This window comes from Chondrus crispus, genomic scaffold, assembly GCF_000350225.1.
Source record: "Chondrus crispus Stackhouse genomic scaffold, scaffold_328, whole genome shotgun sequence".
NCBI lineage: Eukaryota > Rhodophyta > Florideophyceae > Gigartinales > Gigartinaceae > Chondrus > Chondrus crispus.
Genome location: NW_005179214.1, coordinates 43,343 through 62,003, shown reverse-complemented (window position 1 = coordinate 62,003; position 18,661 = coordinate 43,343). Strand labels below are relative to the sequence as shown.

The following is an 18,661-nucleotide window of genomic DNA, read 5'->3' as shown; positions in this document are numbered from 1 at the left end:
AACCGTCCTTCGAATCCCCTTCGCCCCGCTGACCTACCAGTAGGTTATGGGCCCAGTTCAACGTTATTGTTCCGCTGTGTGAGTGCTTGTTCTCAGTTTCTGCTGCCGTTTTCGTGTTTGTTTCTGCTGTCGTTCTCGTTTTGGTCCCCGCTGTCGTTCTCGTTTTGGTTTCTGCTGTTGTTTCTGCCGCCGTTTCATCGCCGCCGCCGTTCGTTTTGTTCTATCGCCGTCTACTTGCTGTCGTTATCATCTTGGTCGTTCGTCTCCGTCTACCCGCTGTCGTTTCAACTTGGTGGATCTTCACCTCATCAACCGTCCTTCGAATCCCCTTCGCCCCGCTGACCTGCCAGTAGAAACAAACACGAAAACGGCAGCAGAAACTGAGAACAAGCACTCACACAGCGGAACAATAACGTTGAACTGGGCCCATAACCTATTGGAAGGTCAGCGGGGCAAAGGGAAATCGAAGGACGGTTGATGAGGTGAAGTTGAAGGATTGGGTACCGATTTACTTTGAGTCGCCAACTTCCGGCCTACTTATACACTTCTGCAATCTTCTAGAACTCTACTACCAAAGACTACGACACACATACTACAAATGTATTGGCTCTAACACATGTGCCCGTCTTGCTACTCAGCCAAACTGGCGATGGCCCAACAAACAGAACAGAAAACCGCCTTACGAATTACCACTGTCATGACGGAGAAATTAGTAAGGCAGTACAACAAAGCACAGCAAAGCACAAATTCCCTTACTATTCCAAATCCAGCGTGGCACAAATTCGTAAGGCACGTTTACAGCTCACACGTTGCCTTACGAATTCAAATGAATCCTGCAAGGACTGTTTACAGCGCACACGTTGCCTTATGAATCTGAATCTCTCGTGAGGTCCTGTCCACTGTCAATTACAACAGTGCACATTTTGCCTTACGAATTCAAAACTCGCGCAACGGTATCTTTGTCACACACATCAACCTGCCTTCCTTCTTTCCCTTGCCCCTCCGAACCTACCATTAGGCACCCGCCACCAAGGTTCTACACTTTGTCTGTAAGACGGCAGGCGTACTGTACGCGTCCGACAGTGTAATGAGGACATGTGTTCAGGTCATACACGTGTCGGGCGAAGAAAAAGAAACATGCTCAGATTGTACTGTACACCGCAACCGTGTACATATTTCACAGGTGTACACGGTGAAAACCGAACTTGCTCCTGAAGTACTGTAAAGTGCAACCGTGTACAGAAATCACACGTGTACACGTTGAAAATCAAACTTGCTCAGCTCGTCACGCGGAGTCTTTTTGCTTATACACGTGTCATACCTGTCGTTGTGTGTCATGCATATCAGCATGTGGTCGTAGAATTACAACACTCCCCCTCGATCACATGCTTTTACCAGAAGTAGCTACTGCAAGCCCTAGAAGTTCTACAAACTTCTGGAACAGAACTCGCCCCAGTGCTTTCGTCAGGATATCTGCAGGCATGGAAGTGGTTCGGCAATGCGACAAAGACACGATATTTCTCGTAATAGCATCTCCTACATAGTGTTATTTCACATCAACATGTTTATTACGACGTTTGATCGATTCATTCTGTGCATACGAATCGTCCCTGCATTGTCACACCCCATCATAATCGTGGGATCAGAGTCAAGTCCAAGAACATCAGCAACCACTTGACGCAACCAAGTCGCCTCCTTACACGCTTCACATAGTGCAATGTACTCAGCTTCACACGTCGAAGTTGCAACCACAGTCTGTTTCCGGGAACTCCAACTGATCGCTCCACCGCAGAACTTGAAGACATATCCGCTGGTCGACTTGCCAGAGTCTGAACAACCGGCCCAGTCAGCATCACTGAAGCCGAACAACTCCGGCGATTTGGATTTATTATCAAACACGATTCCTAAGTTTGGAGTCCCTTGCACGTATTGCATTACCCGTTTCACACCTGCCCAGTGTGACTCACATGGGTTGGCAGAATGTTGAGAAAGCTTTCCAATCGCATATGCCAAGTCTGGACGAGTGCCAACCATCAAGTACATCAGGGATCCCACTGCTTCACGATACGGTGCGTTTGTTTCGGAGTCGTTTTCGGTTGAAATCGTGGTTGTGTGACCTTGTTCCATTGGAGTCAGAGAGGGGTTACACGTTGACATTCGAAAACGCTCAAGCACTATTGATGCATACTTAGTTCGAGTGAGACTCAATGTCTTGGCGGTGCGATCCCTTTGAATTTCAAGACCAATGCAGACTTTTGCTTCACCAAGGTCTTTCATCTCAAACCGTTTATTAAGCTCCCCCTTCATCCATTTGATGGCATCGATATCACTACCAGCGAGTAACAAGTCATCGACATAAAGTGCAATCAGCATGATAGTGTTACGGATGCGTTTAATGTAGAGACAAGGATCACTACGCAAAGTCTCGAATCCCAATTCACCAATTAAGAAATCATCCACTTTGGCATGCCATTGACGATGTGCTTGTTTAAGACCGTAAAGTGCTTTCAAAAGTTTGCACACGTGATCACTTTTGCTTTCGTCAATGCACCCTTCGGGTTGCTCCATGTAGATGTCTTCATCCAAGTCGCCGTTCAAAAACGCAGTCACGACATCCATCTGATGAAGTTTGAGGTCGTAATGTGCAACTAAGGCAAGAAGTAGACAAATAGTGGTAAACTTTATGACAGGGGCATATGTGTCAGTGTAGTCAAGACCTTGCACTTGCTGGAATCCACGAGCAACAAGTCTGGCTTTTGCACTTTCAACTATATTGCCATTTGCATCAGGCAGTTGCTTGACATTGAAAACCCATCGAGATGTCAAGATGTTTGACGCCTCAGATCGAGGAACAAGTTTCCAAGTCCGATTCTTGGTCTGCGAGGCAAGTTCTTTGTCAATGCCGGTCTGCCAAAATGCAGCGCTAGGACCGTTGGTTGCCTGGTTGAAAGTCTTGGGACCTTCAATAGCTACATGCGCATGTGAAAGAAGAGCAGCTGCAAAGTTGCTCCTCCACCATGACGCCGGAGGTCTGCTGACTCGAGACGATCTTCGCACAGCTGGAGTCGGAGTTGGAGGGGTGACATTCGGAGTTTCGACGGCAGTTGGTACATCATCTTCATCTTCATCATTCTTACTTACAGAGTGAGTTTCGTCGTTTTCGAGAACCTCCTCCGAAACTTCGTCCTCTTCAGAACCGACCTCATCCGTATTTGGGGTATCAGCTAATCAGCTGTATTTCCATTGTCGCCACCGAGCAATACAACGTCAACATCAGAGTTGATTGAATCACTTTCGTGTGCAGGAATGTCATGCATCCCACATGTCGATTCATCAAACTTGACATCCCGTGACACAACAATTTTATTCAACTCTCCGTCCCAAAGTTTGTATGCCTTACTGCATTGCGAGTACCCAAGAAACATCGCTTCACGCGCTCGCAAGTCCAGCTTACGGAGCTCTAATTTTGGTAATGTATACCAACACTTTGACCCAAATACTCGCAAATGGCCAACATTTGGAGTAGAATTCATCCAAATGTGGTGCGGGGTTGTATTAACGGGCAAAGCGCGTGAAGTAACTCGATTGCGTACATATACCGAAGTGGCAAGAGCCTCGGCCCAGAATCGCTTACTGACCTGTTTATGAGAAAGCCTAGAGCGGACAAGATCAATCAAAGTTCGATTTAAACGTTCAGCAACACCGTTTTGTTCAGGGGTGTACGCCGTTGTGAGTTGGTGCTGCATACTGTTTAAATCTAAATGCGACTTGAATTCCGTCGACAAGTACTCTCCCCCTCGATCAGTGCGAAGCACCTTTACTTTGCGACCAGTGTGGGTTTGAGCCAACTTTTCATACAACTTGTATTTTGCAAACGCCTCAGATTTATTTCTCATCGTGTACACAACTACCCAGTTCGAGTGATCATCTACAAATGTAATGAAGTATCTCAAACCACCAATGGACTGTACTTCGAGCGGACCGCAAACGTCAGAATGTACCAAGTCAAGACAGTTCTGTGCTCGAGACGATGATCGCTGTTTTGGGATTACTGATCGCGTTGCTTTGCCAAACACAAACGCAGGACAAATGGGAGAGTGATTGTCAGACTTTGGATTCATTGCACTGATCACATCGCTTTGACGAACGTTGAAGCCACGTACCACATTATTGTGAATCATTGATGCGATTCCTTGTACATTAACATGGGCCATGCGTTCATGTAGCGTCTGCAGGGAAACTTCGTGAGCAGAAAAGGTTTCATTCATGACGTCAAGTATGTACAAATCCCCAACTTGACTCGCTGTGGCAACTACAGTTGGTCCTGCAGTAACGCGGCATTTCTCATTTTCGAATGACACTTGCAAACCCTTTGAAACCATTTGGCTAACAGACAGTAGCGAGTATCCGAAATCAGGGACATGCAAAACGTTTGACAATTTGCAAGGATGGAGACTACCGTTGACGTTCAACATGAATTCTACCTCGCCGCGACCAGCGACATTAGCTCTAGCCTTCGTGCCCATCTCGACTGATCCAGATTGCATCTGTTCATACGTAACGAACAAAGAGCGATCAAACGTAATGTGAGCGCTGCAACCGGAATCGACCAGCCATGACCTTGCGTTTGCAGCCCTCTTTTCTAGAGTGGAAGTCGAAAGCAAGCAAGTAAAGTCACTCTCCGCAAAGGCAGCAGTAGAATTTTCATCTCGAGAAACGAATGCACTTGGCTTCAAGCCAGTGTTGCGTGACCGAAACCCATCTGGCGGTGCAGGTCGGCGCCCATTCACGTCCTTGCCCCAGCAACGCGCTGCAGTATGCCCATGTCTATTGCAATTCGTACATCCATGCCGACCGCAGGCCAAGTTATGAGCACGTGCGCCGGTACAATGGTCCCGAAGCTTCTGAAGTGGCTGCATTGATCCCTGGAAATGAAAACGGAGAGATTGGGCGAAGAGATATCGTCGTTCGCAGGCGAGGGACTCTGAGCAGTAACGGGAACGAAGTGTTGGATCGGATTTCTGTCAGTCATCGTGCATACGATCCATTGAGTTACGTGCTTTTGTTCCCGAACGGTAGAGATGGATGGTATCCAGAGCTTCGATTCTCCAGTGAGGACGACGGCAGACGTACCAAGATAACTCCGATGATGTTCTACAGATGGCATTTGTTCGAAAGGGCAGGTGAGTTCATCATGATCTTACACGCAGCGCGACTCTTTCAGCAATATTTAGTTGACCAGTTCTGCAAAGTGGAGGCAGAAAGGCTTTCGTATCTCCGCCACAACCAGACAAAGCTTCGAGCGGCGGACTACACCTCACTTCGCGACAGCCTAGGAGACTCCGGTCGTGCTGAAGATGAAGCCGACGCTGTACGAGCAGGACGACTGTTCATTCTCCCTTTTACGCACATCGGATGTGACAGCTACATGAGGCAGCAGATGCACGGCATCATTGCTATATCTAACCAAATTGGCCACCCGGACATCTTCCTCACCATGACATGCAATCCTAGCTGGCCGGAGATCACAAGAGCCCTGCTGCCCAATCAAACTCCTCAGGACAGACTGGATCTGTGCGCACGTGTGTTTCGTCTCAAAATGAAGGATCTCATGTTCTTGGTCATCAACGAGGATGTGTTCGGAACCGTCGTTGCCCATGTACGAGTCATCAAATTTCAGAAACGAGGTCTTCCCCACGCTCACGTGGTATTCTTCCTAGATGAGGTCTCCAAGAATGATCTGCGTAATCCCGAAAACGTCGACCGCATTATCTCTGCCGAGATCCCGTCTGCCCAAGATCCAGAACTCCAAGAGGTCGTGCTTAAGCATATGATTCACAACCCATGTGGAGAACGCAATCCAACAGCCGTGTGCATGGGCGAGCAGTACTGCAGGAAAAGGTTTTCAAAACCGTTCAAACACGAAACCAGCCAGTCCGAAAGTGAGTACTACATCACGTACCGCAGAAGGTCCCCCTCGGCAGGTGGCGTCTCTATCGAGCGTCCCTCCCGTATTGGCCGACGACAGCAATCCGTCGTGGTCGACAACTCCTGGTTCGTGCCCCACAGTCCTCTACTTCTAAGATCGTTCACTTTCCATTTGAATGTGGAACTCTGCGTGTCACGCGTTGGCGGAATCAAGTACCTCTTCAAGTACGTGTGCAAGGGACAAGACCGAGTGACCATGGAAATCACTGCCAAAAAATAGTGCTACGACGAGATCTCGAACTTCCAAGATGCTAGATACGTGTCTGCATCGGAGGCCGCATGGAGGTTATCCTCCTTTGATATGTTGTGGATCGCAATCCTCCAGTGGTCAGACTTTCAATGCATCTGCCCAACCACCATATGGTTTACTTTGAGGAAGGAAGAGAGCAGGAGGCGGCGCCTCGATCGGCATCAGGTACGAAGCTGACTGAGTGGTTTAAAGCCAACGAAAATTACCCAAGCGCGAGGCATATTCGGTACCACAAGTTTCCAAAGTACTTTACGTGGAAGAAAAGCAGCAAGTCATGCAGTCCAAGAGCATCCCTGCGAAGACGGAACGCCAGCAGCGAAGAGGAAGCCTACGATTTCAGTGGCACGGGCGCCAACGTAGTCGGTCGAATCTATACTGTCAGTCCGAGGGAGGGTGAGCGCTACTTTCTTCGCCTCCTCCTCACACAAGTGCCGGGGGCAACATCCTTCGAGAACTTGCGAAACATCGACGGCGAGCAGTGCACCAGCTTCCGACAAGCGTGCTTACGACTTGGTTTGCTGGCCAACGATGCCGAGTGGAAGCACGCAATCCGAGATTCATTCCGGTCAAGCTTCGTTCCTCTTTCTCATCTGTTTGCTACGATTCTGGCACACTGCCAGCCTTCGGACCCTCTCTCGCTGTGGAACGACTACCTGCACATGTTTCTCACCGATATTCGCAATCGCGCACGCGGACAACCCATTCGAAGACAGCAGCTTCGCGATGATCGCCACGACACATCTTACGTGCTTGGAGAGGTACAGGAGGCCCTGCAGACGGTGCGTTCCAACTGGACGCTCGCACACTTCGGACTCCCACTCCCCGATGACAGCCTGCCCGCTTCGGAACAGCCAAACGAGATCCAGACACCCGAAGCACAAGCGCAGCAGTGCGAAGAGCGACTACAGACATCGTTGCCGCTGTTAAACACAAATCAGCGCCATGCCTTTGACGAAATAGTAGGCTCCATGCTTCCAGGCGTCTCCGTCTCGGCATTGCTTCAAGGATCCTCCAGCGCCGTTGCGGGACCTTCTATGCCAACACAAAGTAGTCGTCTCTTCTTCCTCGATGCTCCTGGCGGAACAGGCAAAACGTTCGTGCTCAGCGCCATTCAAGACTTCCTTCGTTCGCGCCCCAAGCAAGTCATCGCCGTCGCCACATCTGCTGTTGCTGCAGTGTTGCTCGACGGTGGACGCACCGCTCATTCCGTGTTCAAGATTCCCATTCCTGTATCTGCCAAAAGCACTTGCAACTTCTCCACAAACTCCGACACCGGTCGTACATTGCAACAAGTCGATCTTATCATATGGGACGAGATCGTCATGTGCTATCGAAATTGCATTGAGACTGTCGATCGCTCCCTTTGCGACTTGATGCAAACCGACCGGCTCTTCGGAGGAAAGTTCCTCGTGCTCGCTGGAGACTTTAGACAAATCCTTCCCGTCGTTCCGGGCGGGTCCAGAGGTCAAATCGTGAGCGCGTGCGTCAAATCTTCCCCGCTGTATCGAGAGTGCCGATTCCTGTGCCTTACCAAGAACATGCGCCTCACTGCTCTCCAAGGGGACCCCGCAGCAGATGTGGAGGCTCTCAACTTCCCACAGTTCCTCCTCAGCGTCGGGGAAGGCAGACTTCAATGCGATCAGCGCCCGGAATGGATCTCAATACCACAGTCCGTAGCGTTCGAGCACACCATCCGCAATTTATGCCTCAAGGTCTTCCACGGCATTCGAGACAATCACGTCGACCCTACATGGCTCACAAATCGCGTTATACTCACTACAAAGAACAGACCGCTCGAGCAGGTCAACGAAGTCATCCGCAACATGATGCAGGGACCGTATCGAACATATTTAAGCGCAGACAAGGTCGAGAGCGAAGACACCAACGCGCTGATCTATCCCACGGAAATGCTCAACACCTTGACGGCCGGGTCTGATCTACCAGACCACAAGCTCAAGCTCAAGAAAGGTTTCATCGTCATGCTTCTGCGCAATCTCGATCCCACTTCCGGTTACGTCAACGGCGCTCGATATGTCATCGAGAAAATGACCAACAAACTATTCTTTCTACGCGTTACCTCGGGGTCACATGAAGGCAACAGACTCTGCCTTCCACAAATGCCCTGCGGACCAGGTGACGACAACTTTCCCATTCCTGGCTTTACTCGAACGCAGTTCCCCATTCGCACGTGCTTCGCCCTTACAACGAACAAAGCCCAAGGCCAGTCCTTCGGTGGCCGCATTGGTCTCGACCTCCGAGATCATTGCTTCTCGCACGGTCAACTCTACGTCGCATTATCGAGGACTACTCACTCAAGCAACGTCACTATCCTCACTCGAGAGTCCGATGCAACAACGCGAAACGTAGTGTACCCCGAGGTCCTTCAGTAGTCATCAAAAAAGTAAACGCCATTCTCTTTACATCTCGCCTTTGCCACCCTTCCGAATTATTGCTCCTCCACGCGGACTTGACTCGGCGCGCGAAGCGCGCACGGAGCCCACTTGTCCACAACTACTAAAATCCGTGTCTGTTTGTCTGTCTGTTTACCAGTCTGTGTGTGCCTGCCTTGCCATTTGCGCTGCGGTGAAAAGTGGCGTGAAAAGTGGCGGCGGCCACGTGCGGGGCGGCCTGGCCGCAGACCAGGGCGCCACGGGGACACGTGGCTGCCACAGGCACTAAAAATCCGTGTCTGTCTGTCTGTTTGCCAGTCTGTGTGACAAATGGCGGCCACAGGCAGGGCCTGGCCGCAGGTCAGGCCGCGCCACGGGGACACGTGTGTCCTGGCGGCCACGGGCGGGGCCTGGCCGCAGGCCAGGCCGCCACGGGGACACGTGGCGGTGACAAGTGTAAAAATTAGAATTAAAATGACTTTGCGGACTGCGGAGCGCGGCCGCGCTACAGTACACTACAAATTTTAGCCCGGATCCGTTTAAACCGCGCCACGCGGATCTACATAGTCGGCAGAACTGGGGCGGGCACTGCGAGCACGTGACAGCGGTGTAGTAGATGGACGCGTACGACGGGGGGGCGGACACGTGAGACACGGGGCTGCCCGAATTGCCGGAGGCTCACGGCGTCGTGAGCGGGGCGGTGGTGCGCGGGCGGCTGTCCGTGGGGGGCCGGAATTCTTCAAGGCGGAGATGCGCAGCGCGTGAAGCTTCGAAGTTGGGGAGCGGATGTGGATGCGCGGCGACGGGGAAGTGCAGGGCGGGGCGGCGACGGGCGGCGACAGGGACGGTGGGCTGCAAGATGATGGTGGGCGGAGAGCAGTTTTGGGTGTGCGGCGACGACGTGGAGGAGGTGTGGGCCGGGGCGGCGATGGGGACGGTGTGGGAGGGTGGGCGTGGGGCGTCCGTGGCGAATAGAGGGGGGGGGCGCCTGGGCGGGGCGGCGTGTAGCACCACACGCGTGCGTGCGCAGGGGGGAGCGGAGGGTGCGGGAGCGGACCGGGTCGGAGGTGGACAGCGTGGAGTACTACAAGGGGCTTCGACCGGTGCGCGTGCAGGGGGGCTGAAGAGGTAGGACGGCGAGCGGGCTGCGAAAGCTGTCCGGCGCCCGTGCGGGGGGCGGGGGAGGCGTGACGGCGAGCGGGCTGCAAAACCTGTCGGACGCGCGTGCCGGGGGGCGGGGGAGGCGCGACGGCGAGCGGGCGTCAACCGGGTTGCGCAGAGACGGTGGCGGACGTAGTGTGCCGGGTAGCAGCGGAGGCGGGCGTTGACGCCGTGGTGGGCGAGTGCGGCGGGTGGGACGGGCGTGCGCGCGATCGCGGACGAGGTGTGCATGCAGCTCCACGCAAAGCAGTTCCACGCGACGGCGGGGACGCTGCTGGAGGGGCAGGCCGGCGACGCGCGCGTGGTCGCGAGCTGCGTGGGGCTGCTGCGCAACATGCGGGCAGGACGTGGCGAAGAGCGAGGGGCGCGGCGAGATGTGGCGGTTGACGCGCGTGGTGGGCAGCGGTGGCGGGGCGGACGGACGCGGGCGTGGCGTAGACGTTCTGCCGGCTTGTGGGCGGGGTGTGCCTGCGGCTCGGGGACGTGGCGGGCGGGTGAGCTCGGGACAGGGCGGTCGAGGAGGTGGTGCGAGCGGCGGCGCGGAGGGCGGCGGCGCGGGCCGCGCGCATCGCGCAGGGGCGAGGAACGCGGAAGGTGGTTGCTGCGAGCAGAGCAGGTGTCGCAGCCGGCGGTGTAAGAGGGAGCGCGCGGGCGGGTGGGTGCCGGGATCCGCCGCCGGGTAGCAGTGTTAGGCGGAATCGAGCGGAGTGTTAGGCGGAAGTGAGCGCCGGCGCGGAGGGCGCCGGCGCGGACCGCGCGCGGGGCGCAGGGGCGACGAACGCGTGGCAAGACGAGGGGGCAAGGGGCTACGAAGACCGGAGAGAGGACGGGAGAGTTAGCGCAGAGGGCGGGGGAGCAGCGGGACGGGGAACGGCGGCGTGTGCGGAACGAGGAGCGGAGGAGGAAGGGACTTGGCTCAGCGCGCGAAGCGCGCACGGAGCCCACTTGTCTCTGTGACTAATTGTCACCCGTGTGTCCTCCCTCGCGCAGGCTCGGTCCTCCGTTGACAAACGGCCTCACGAAGTGGCAACACAACGACAGTAAAGTCTCTATTGTTGGCGACTTGCGTTAAAGGGCAGTTGTCGATGTGATTGGTGATGGCCGAAAGCGATGATGAGATTGGAGTTTATTTTTACCTTATTCCAGACCCAAAGTACTGTAAATTAGTTGATTTGTCGGCAGTGAACTACAGTACCCTTCTCATTGGCTTGATGTGGGACACATAAGAAGTTATGATAAAATATGTGAATGCAGTGCGTATTTGAGGAAAAACATCTTTAATTTGGACCGGAGAATTAGTCTCCAAACTATGCCTGGGTCAAAGTGGGACGACGAGAAATCTCATGTCTTTCACGCTTCATCTGTAATGGGAGAGACCCAACAAAGCCGGCGCTGCCGTGTGCTTGCGGGTCCTAAACAACTCGCCTTCCTCAACCTCCGCTGTTTTCGGGCTCTTGGCCATTGCGAGATTGGCAAGTCGTCGCCGACTATGTCTTCGAGAGACGACACCGCAGACTGCGCTTTCAGACGTTTTTGAGAGTCCCTATTTTCTTTGTTTGCAGTATCATTCTCTACATTATACTCCTGAATGTGATAAACGTCGGGTACGGGCGCCTTTGGAGGATTCCGCCCCTCCAAACGAGCACGAGTGGACTGCAAATTGCCAACAGTCGCTGCGTTTCTTGCTGCGAGGAATTTTCTATTAGATTTCTTAGGTGTGGGGTTCTTTTACAGGCATACATCTTTTCTTAGAATGTTGCGCAACACATAATCATTATTGAGAGCGACGGAAACCTCTGCTAAAGTATGAGGAGCAGAAAACTGACCGTTTGTCAGAGCATGACTATTTTTCATCAAACGAATAGATTTAATTCGTTGCGAAATAATTTAGCAAAATCATATGGCGAAACTATGCGGCGCGGCATTATAATTTTGGTGTCCTAATTTGAGCCGTGCCACACACTACGCCAATGAAAGGGTACAACGCAAGCCATTTTTTATTGTTGTACTGTTGCGATTATCTCAACCGCCTGGCACCGAGCAACCTGTTGAATGGGAATCCTCCCTCAATTTCCTTTATTGCTCCGTCTCTGCCCCCCTCTTGTCTATCTCCGAGGGTTGGCTATTAAGTACTACTTCCCCGAGGGGGCTCGGCTGTCTCTGATCCCCCCTTGCCTACTCCCTTCGTCGTCTCTCTCCCTCTCTTGCCCCATAAAAATGACTAATCCTTCGCTGCCTTTCCTTTCGCTTCCCTTACGGACAGCCCCGCGCTCGCCTCGCCCCGACTCCTGCCATCCGGTGCCGTCTTCGCTTCCCTTCGGGAACTGGATCCCCCGCGCTTTCGGTTCCCTACAGGAGCGCGCGTGCCCTTCAGTTCCGGTTCATGGACTCGTTATCCACGTCTCCACGTGTTTCTAAGTCATTCCTCAACATCCGTCCCTTTTCCTTCGCCTCTGCTCATTCCCCGGGATTGCTCCGCGATTCTCTTTCCCTGCGATCAAACATCTGCACAATTACGTTTGGTATGTCTTCCTCTTTTGTCCAGCTTGGGGACTTCCTGCCGGCGATACGAACCTTGAACAGCCTTTGCCTCTTCCCAGTTCGAGGCTCCACAAATTCTTTCCAATCCTTCATGCGCTCGAGTAGTCTCAATCCATCCGGAAACACGCCATTCCTCGCATCGCAGGTCTGAGTCGCGCCGGCAGCAATCTTCTGCATCCGGTTCGGGTGGACGCGAGCGACCTTCTTCCCCAACTCTGACTTCAGGAGGAAGCTCACGGGAGACAGGACTTCGTCAACGCGGTACGGTCCGAGCCAGGGTCGGATGATTTTGTTACCTTCTTTGCTGGCGAGTTCTGGAGACCACACCAGAACCCGGTCTCCGACAACAAATCCCAGGTGCCTCACGTCTTTGTCATATCCCTGCGCAGCGGCTTCCCTTGACTTCATTCCGCGTGACAGCAATCTGTCGTGTAGTGCTTCGAGATGATTTCCCAGGTCATACGGCTCTCCTCGAACGCGGCTGGCTTCCTCAGGACCCCAAGACATAAACGCAGGGATGCCAAACATTGCCTCATATGGAGTCAAAGCAGTAGCCTCGCACACGCCTGTATTGTACCGGAAGCATGCTAGGGCAACGTGCGCATCCCAATCCTCGCTCCCGGCGCTCATGAAGCAGGCAACGTCCTGCATCAAAGTCCTATTCCACATCTCCACACAGCCGTTTGCTTGTGGGTGGAGAGGTGAGGTCTTCACACGTCTCCCACCGAGTTGCTCCGCCATCTTCTTGACTACAGTCCCGATGAAATTCGGCCCCCGATCCGACAAAAGACTCTCCATAGGATCGAAAATTGACACCCATTCGTCATGACGAATGGGTGTCAATTTTCGGACCGTCGCCAAGCGGATACTTGCAAGTATCCGCTTGGCGACGGTGTCAGCACGTTCATCCGGTATAGGAATCGCGCGAGCGAAGCGCGTGAAAGTATCAACGATCACTAAAATGTTTGCACTCACGGCTGCAGTTCTCGGTGTGACGGACTGGACGTCGATTGCGACTTGCTGGAACCTCCTTTGCGGATGATAAACTACCATCTTAGCGTGCTTTGCGGGCTGGGCAGCCTTTGTGGCGGTGCATGCCACGCAGCATCGCAATCGCTTTTCCACATTCTGCTTCCAACCAGGCCACCAAAAGGAACGGCAAAGTCGATCCGTGGTCCGCCTCACCCCGTAGTGCCCGCTAAGCTCTGATCCATGCAGCGCGTCCAGCACTGCATCCACCAGCACCTCCGGTACCACAATGAGCTCCCGTGTCGCCCTAGTACGGCGCAGAAGCCCCTTTTCATCCACAAAATATCCAGCGCCTCTCTTCTTGTGTGCGAACTCTTCGATGTCCCCGAATTCATGACGCTGTGCTGCACGAAATTCTCCCGCGGTAGGGCCACCGCCGAAGCCTGACAAGTCTACTAGTTCGCAGATAGCCTCGGTTCTTCTCCCTTCGAGTGGCCGTTCCTCGATGATCTTGTAACAGCGCGCGCAAAGAGGCTTCTCGACGGAGTCCCTACTTAGGGTGTCGGGCACAACAAGCTCCCCGCCTGGGGCATATTGGACTGTGAAGGTGAAATCTTGAATGTCCACCATCCACCTCGCCAATCTTCCCCGTGGATCCTTGAGGCTCATGAGCCACTTCAGCGAACAACGATCCGTTATCACGACCACGTCCGTCTCCCCATGTAGGTAGAAGCGCCATTTGCGTAGACTGTGAACAACCGCAAGACACTCCTTCTCGGTTACTGTAAACTTCCTTTCGGCGTCAGTGAGCTTTCTACTCGTAAAAGCCACAGGATGCCACCGTTCGTCTTTTCCCATCTGCAGCAGAACACCGCCGAGGCCGTACGCACTGGCGTCGGTCATCAGCTTCTTGCTTGCGCCTCGTCTTGGTGCTGTGAGAAACTCCGTGTCACTCAAGACCTCCTTCAGGTCTGTCCATGCCCTTCTCTGGCGTTCCCCCCAACGGCGGTCCCAGTCCAGAATGAACAATCTCTGGCCTCTCTTCTTTTTTTTGTTGAAACCGGTCCCGACCAGCACCTCGTGTAGAGGTTTTGCAATCTTCGAGAAATGGTCGATAAAGTCAGAGAAGAAGTTCATCAATCCAAGGAACCGCATGAGCCCCTCCCCTCCGCCTGGCTCGACGAGCTGCCTAATCGCCGCCACATGCGTGTCCGACGGCCGAATGCCGCTGTTGTCGATCTTGTGACCCAATATCTCGGCCTCACGAACGCCAAATTGGCATTTCGATAGCTTTAGTCTTGCTCCCGCGTCGTAGAAAGTCTTCCGTGTCGAGTCCACGGACTGGAGATGTTTTCCACAGTGTCAGTGCCCAGACTGACATCATCCATAAACGCCCCGATGTCAAGACCCTTCCTGCCCCCCAGGATGAGGTTAACGATTCGTTGGAACACAGCAGGCGAGTTCTTCATGCCTTGCGGGAGGCGGATGTATCGAAGCAATCCGACAACTGTTCGGATAGCTGTCAAATCGCGAGAGCTCTCTTCGAGCTCGATCTGGAAAAATCCGTCCTTAAGATCGAAGGTAGAAAAAATGCTCTTCGTAGCCATCCAGTCAAGGGTGGCGCGTACATCCTCCATGGGGTACGAATCAGTGACTGTTAACGCATTAAGCTCTCTAAAGTCTGAAGTTACACGCAGAGTGCCGTCCTTCTTTTTCACAAAAACATTACAGGCGGCCCAAGGCGATGAAGCCGGCTCCACGACTCCTCTCTTGAGTAGTTTCTGCATCTCTGCTCGCTCTACCTCTTCTTCCCGAGGAGAACGTCTCCTTATGGGGCAGCAAACGGGAATGGCACCCTCTACGAGTTGAATTCTATGCTGCACGCCCTTGATTCGGCCAAGTCCCTTAAACACCGCGCGGTGCTTCCACAGTACCTCACGTAGCCTTTCTAGGACGGCTTTCTTCGGGTGGAACTGGGACAATTCTATGTCCAAAATTGTAGTGTCGACGTCTGCGTCGGATATTGCTGCCATCAGTTCCGGGCCGGTTTTGTTCGTCCGCGTCTTCGTCACCTTTCCGCGAATGGGCCTTCCCTCAACCCTTATCTCAGCTCGTGGAGATGACAGATTTAAGACCAAACCATAGCGACGCCAAAACCGACTACCAATCAGAACCTTGCTGGGGAGGTTCTCAGCTACCCTTACGGGTTCGACGAACGTAGTGCCCCAGAGCTTGAATTTGAGCTCTCCGTTGCCGCAGACGGAGATATGGTGCCCGTCTGCTGCCGTCGCCGTCTCCTCGGTCGGCAACCATGTGCCTCCGACTCCCTCATACCAAGGTCGATCAACCCATCATATGGCGAAACTATGCGGCGCGGCATTATAATTTTGGTGTCCCAATTTGAGCCGTGTCACACAGTACGCCAATGAGAAGGGTACAACGCAAGCCATTTTTTATTGTTGTACTGTATTGTTGCCTACTGATTGCAGCATTAAGCCATTTTATTTTTATATTGGTGGCCATGAAGGCAGCTGTTACAGCACAGAGTACCCCCCGCGTTCTGACAAATCCGCCACCATCAAGAGGCGAGCAACAAACAGCCCTTACACCCTGGTTGCTTCCTTCCACTCTGGAGTTCTACGAGCGTTCATTCACGAGGCTGTAATACACCCTGGGTGCTTCCTTCCACGCTCGAGTTCTACGAGCGTTCATTCACGAGGCTGTAATACACCCTGGGTGCTTCCTTCCACGCTCGAGTTCTACAAGCGTTCATTCACGAAACAGCAAGCGCAAGTACTTCGTCTCATCCTACTCATCCACACAAACGTCCCCACTCATTCCGCTTTCGTTGACAACGCCGTAGACACGTTGACCGTTGACAAAGACAAGAGTGCCACGCGCTGAACGCGGCCATCAACCTTCGCATCCCTGTTTTCCGAGCGACCGGGGCCGTTTTCACGCAAAACACACTCGGCACCTCACCAACTTCTCTTTCTTTCTGTTCTGTCCTCGGAGTCTGGCTGTTTAGGAAGAATGCAGGAAAGCTTCCGGCAAGAGACGGGACCAAGCAGAAAACGGCGAAAGATACGGTCTCCCGATGTGTTCATAAGCCATGCTGGCCCGGACAAGCTAAACATCGCACGTCCTCTTTCCCAGAAATTGGAAGATCAGGGTTTTAATTGCTTCCTCGACAAAATCTCGCTAAAGACCGGGGGCCACGGACCGGATGCAATGAAGAAGGCTATGGAGTCTGCTATGGTCGGCGTTTTCATTCTTTCTCCCGAGTTTGCCGCTCGAAAATGGACGATGAGGGAACTGCGTTGCTTCCTAGGTAGAAGGGAAGAAGCAATAAGGAGTGGCAGGCAGCCACCAACACTGATTCCGGTGTTTTACAGACTAAGTATTCGTGAATGCAGAGAGTTGGAGCCCAACCGGTACCGGGATAAGGAAGGAAAGAATATCTTTGAAGTGGAGAAATTTTTTAGCGAGGAACGACAACGCGAGGCGAGCACGGATATGGTGAAGAGGGAGCTAAAAGAGCTGGCAGATATCACTGGGATTGAAAATGACGTAAGGGCAACAAACCTGCCGGGAGATAAATTCGGCCATCTTGCAAGGGAACATCTTGTTGAACAAGTATTTCTGGAGGTGAAAAAGCTAAGTGAGGAGGATTCGAGCGATGTTGTGACAGAAGGCGTACATGGCCCATTCGAGGAAGAGGCGAAGAGGAGCGACGCCAGTGGCGATGCTCGTCATCAAATGCGTACTACATCCGCGGAGGACCCGAAGAAGGATGGCTTCAAGGCTTCGTTTCAAGTGCCAAAGAACCCGGACCATGTCATACTGAAGTTTGGACGCAGTGAAGATGCTGGCAACAGTACGGAACGTATGACGGCTCCGGAAGAACGATTGAGGCGGAGTGTTTTGCGTCCGGGAGACCGTCAAAATGTTGGTGCTGTTGGAGCGCGCCGTGGAGGGGTTGTGGGGACGAAGGGGATGGGAGGCATCGGAAAGTCTTGCGCCCTACGCGGTCTGGCCTCGGATGAAGAGGTTCGCAGCCGGTTTTGCGACGGTATATACTGGCTGGTGCTCGGTCAAGACGCGACAGAACGAGGAGTAATGGAACAGCTGGCCCGCATCACGAGAGAAAGCGGAGGGGAAACGCAAGCGAAGGAGGTGCGTGAAGAAAGCGTGCTAGAATCTGCGGTTTCGAGGGTCACAGAGTGGTTCAAAGGGAAGACAATTTTGTTACTTATCGACGATGTCTGGAGAGAAGGCATGGTCGGGAGAGAAGGCATAGCCGGAAGTAAAGTCATGTCAAGACTGAGAGAAATTGCGGATGTGGAGAACAGCAGCCGTACAGCGTTCACAGCGCGAGAGTGGGGCGTGGTGGAGGGAAGCGAAGAAATCCAATTTTCGACAAAAGAAGATGCTTCTTCTCTGGAAATCTTGCTGAAGTCTGCTGACATACAACGTGAAGAGGTTGAGGGCCTGGGGGATCAAACGGATAGGATACTGAGATTTTGCGGTGGGCTTCCGCTTGCGCTGTCCGTGGTTGGCAGAGCGATTGCGAGACATCGTGAGATTGCGAAAGAACTTTGTCTGAAAAATGTGCTTGATGAGTACTTGGAGTGTCTGGAAGCTACATCGTCAATATTATTGGACGAAAGAGCGGATGGGACGTACCTATACGAGAACCTGTCAATGGCGTTTGAAGTTTCGCTGTGCATGATGGATCGAAAGAAGACCAGAGGAGATGGGCAGTTGATGTCCTACGCCGAGATGTACGAGTCGCTGGTGGTCATTCGGCGGCAAGGATGGTTGCCGTTGAGTGTGCTCTGTTTGTTATGGAGACGGAAAGGAAAAGTTCAGGCATTGAAAGTGCTGCACGAATTCGTGGAGGCCAGTCTAGTGGAACGAAAGGATGGAGTGTCAAGTGGTCGCAAGATCGCCGGAGTCAGGTTGCACGATTTGCAGCTCGATTACGTGCAACAGAGATGTGGGAATGGGGGAGAGAAGAGGTGGCATGAAAAGCTTGTGCAAGAATGGCAATGGAACGAGAGTGAGAACAGGCAAGAAGCGCCGCCGTGGGTTTGCGGGAGAGGGTGGAAGAAGGATATGGTGGAGGACGAGTATTTCCGACACAACTTGTGCCGCCATCTCAAGGGGGCGCAGCTGGGCGAGGATTTGTGGGATGTTTTGAGTGATGCCAGGTGGGTGGCAGAGAAGTTAACTCGGGCAGAGGGGCTAAATCTTCAAGAGGATTTCAAGATTTTGACGGACGTAGCCGGGGAAGACGGAGAACGGTGCGAAGCGGGAGGCAGGCTGTGGTCGTTGCAGAAGATTGCTAGACAGGCGAGGC

General features: G+C 53.2%; 1 protein-coding gene across 1 annotated transcript; it reads left to right on the top strand.

The window, feature by feature from the left end:
* The first annotated feature begins 5,146 nt into the window (after window positions 1-5,146).
* CHC_T00008901001 (ATP dependant DNA helicase PIF1) lies at window positions 5,147-8,628 on the top strand. The gene is made up of 5 exons (XM_005717520.1): window positions 5,147-5,984; window positions 6,314-6,517; window positions 6,566-7,127; window positions 7,290-7,702; window positions 7,799-8,628. Exons 1-5 carry the CDS (start codon window positions 5,147-5,149, stop codon window positions 8,626-8,628), a joined length of 2,847 nt encoding a protein of 948 aa, XP_005717577.1.
* Window positions 8,629-18,661: the final 10,033 nt, after the last annotated feature.

Excerpts from the sequence above, each read along its gene's own strand:
- CHC_T00008901001 (XM_005717520.1), top strand. The coding sequence starts at position 5,147 with ATGATGTTCTACAGATGGCATTTGTTCGAAAGGGCAGGTGAGTTCATC. Across the intron at positions 5,985-6,313 it reads CAGAAGGTCCCCCTCGGCAG|TGGTCAGACTTTCAATGCAT; the intron begins GTGGCGTCTCTA and ends GCAATCCTCCAG. Across the intron at positions 6,518-6,565 it reads GAAAAGCAGCAAGTCATGCA|CCTACGATTTCAGTGGCACG; the intron begins GTCCAAGAGCAT and ends GCGAAGAGGAAG.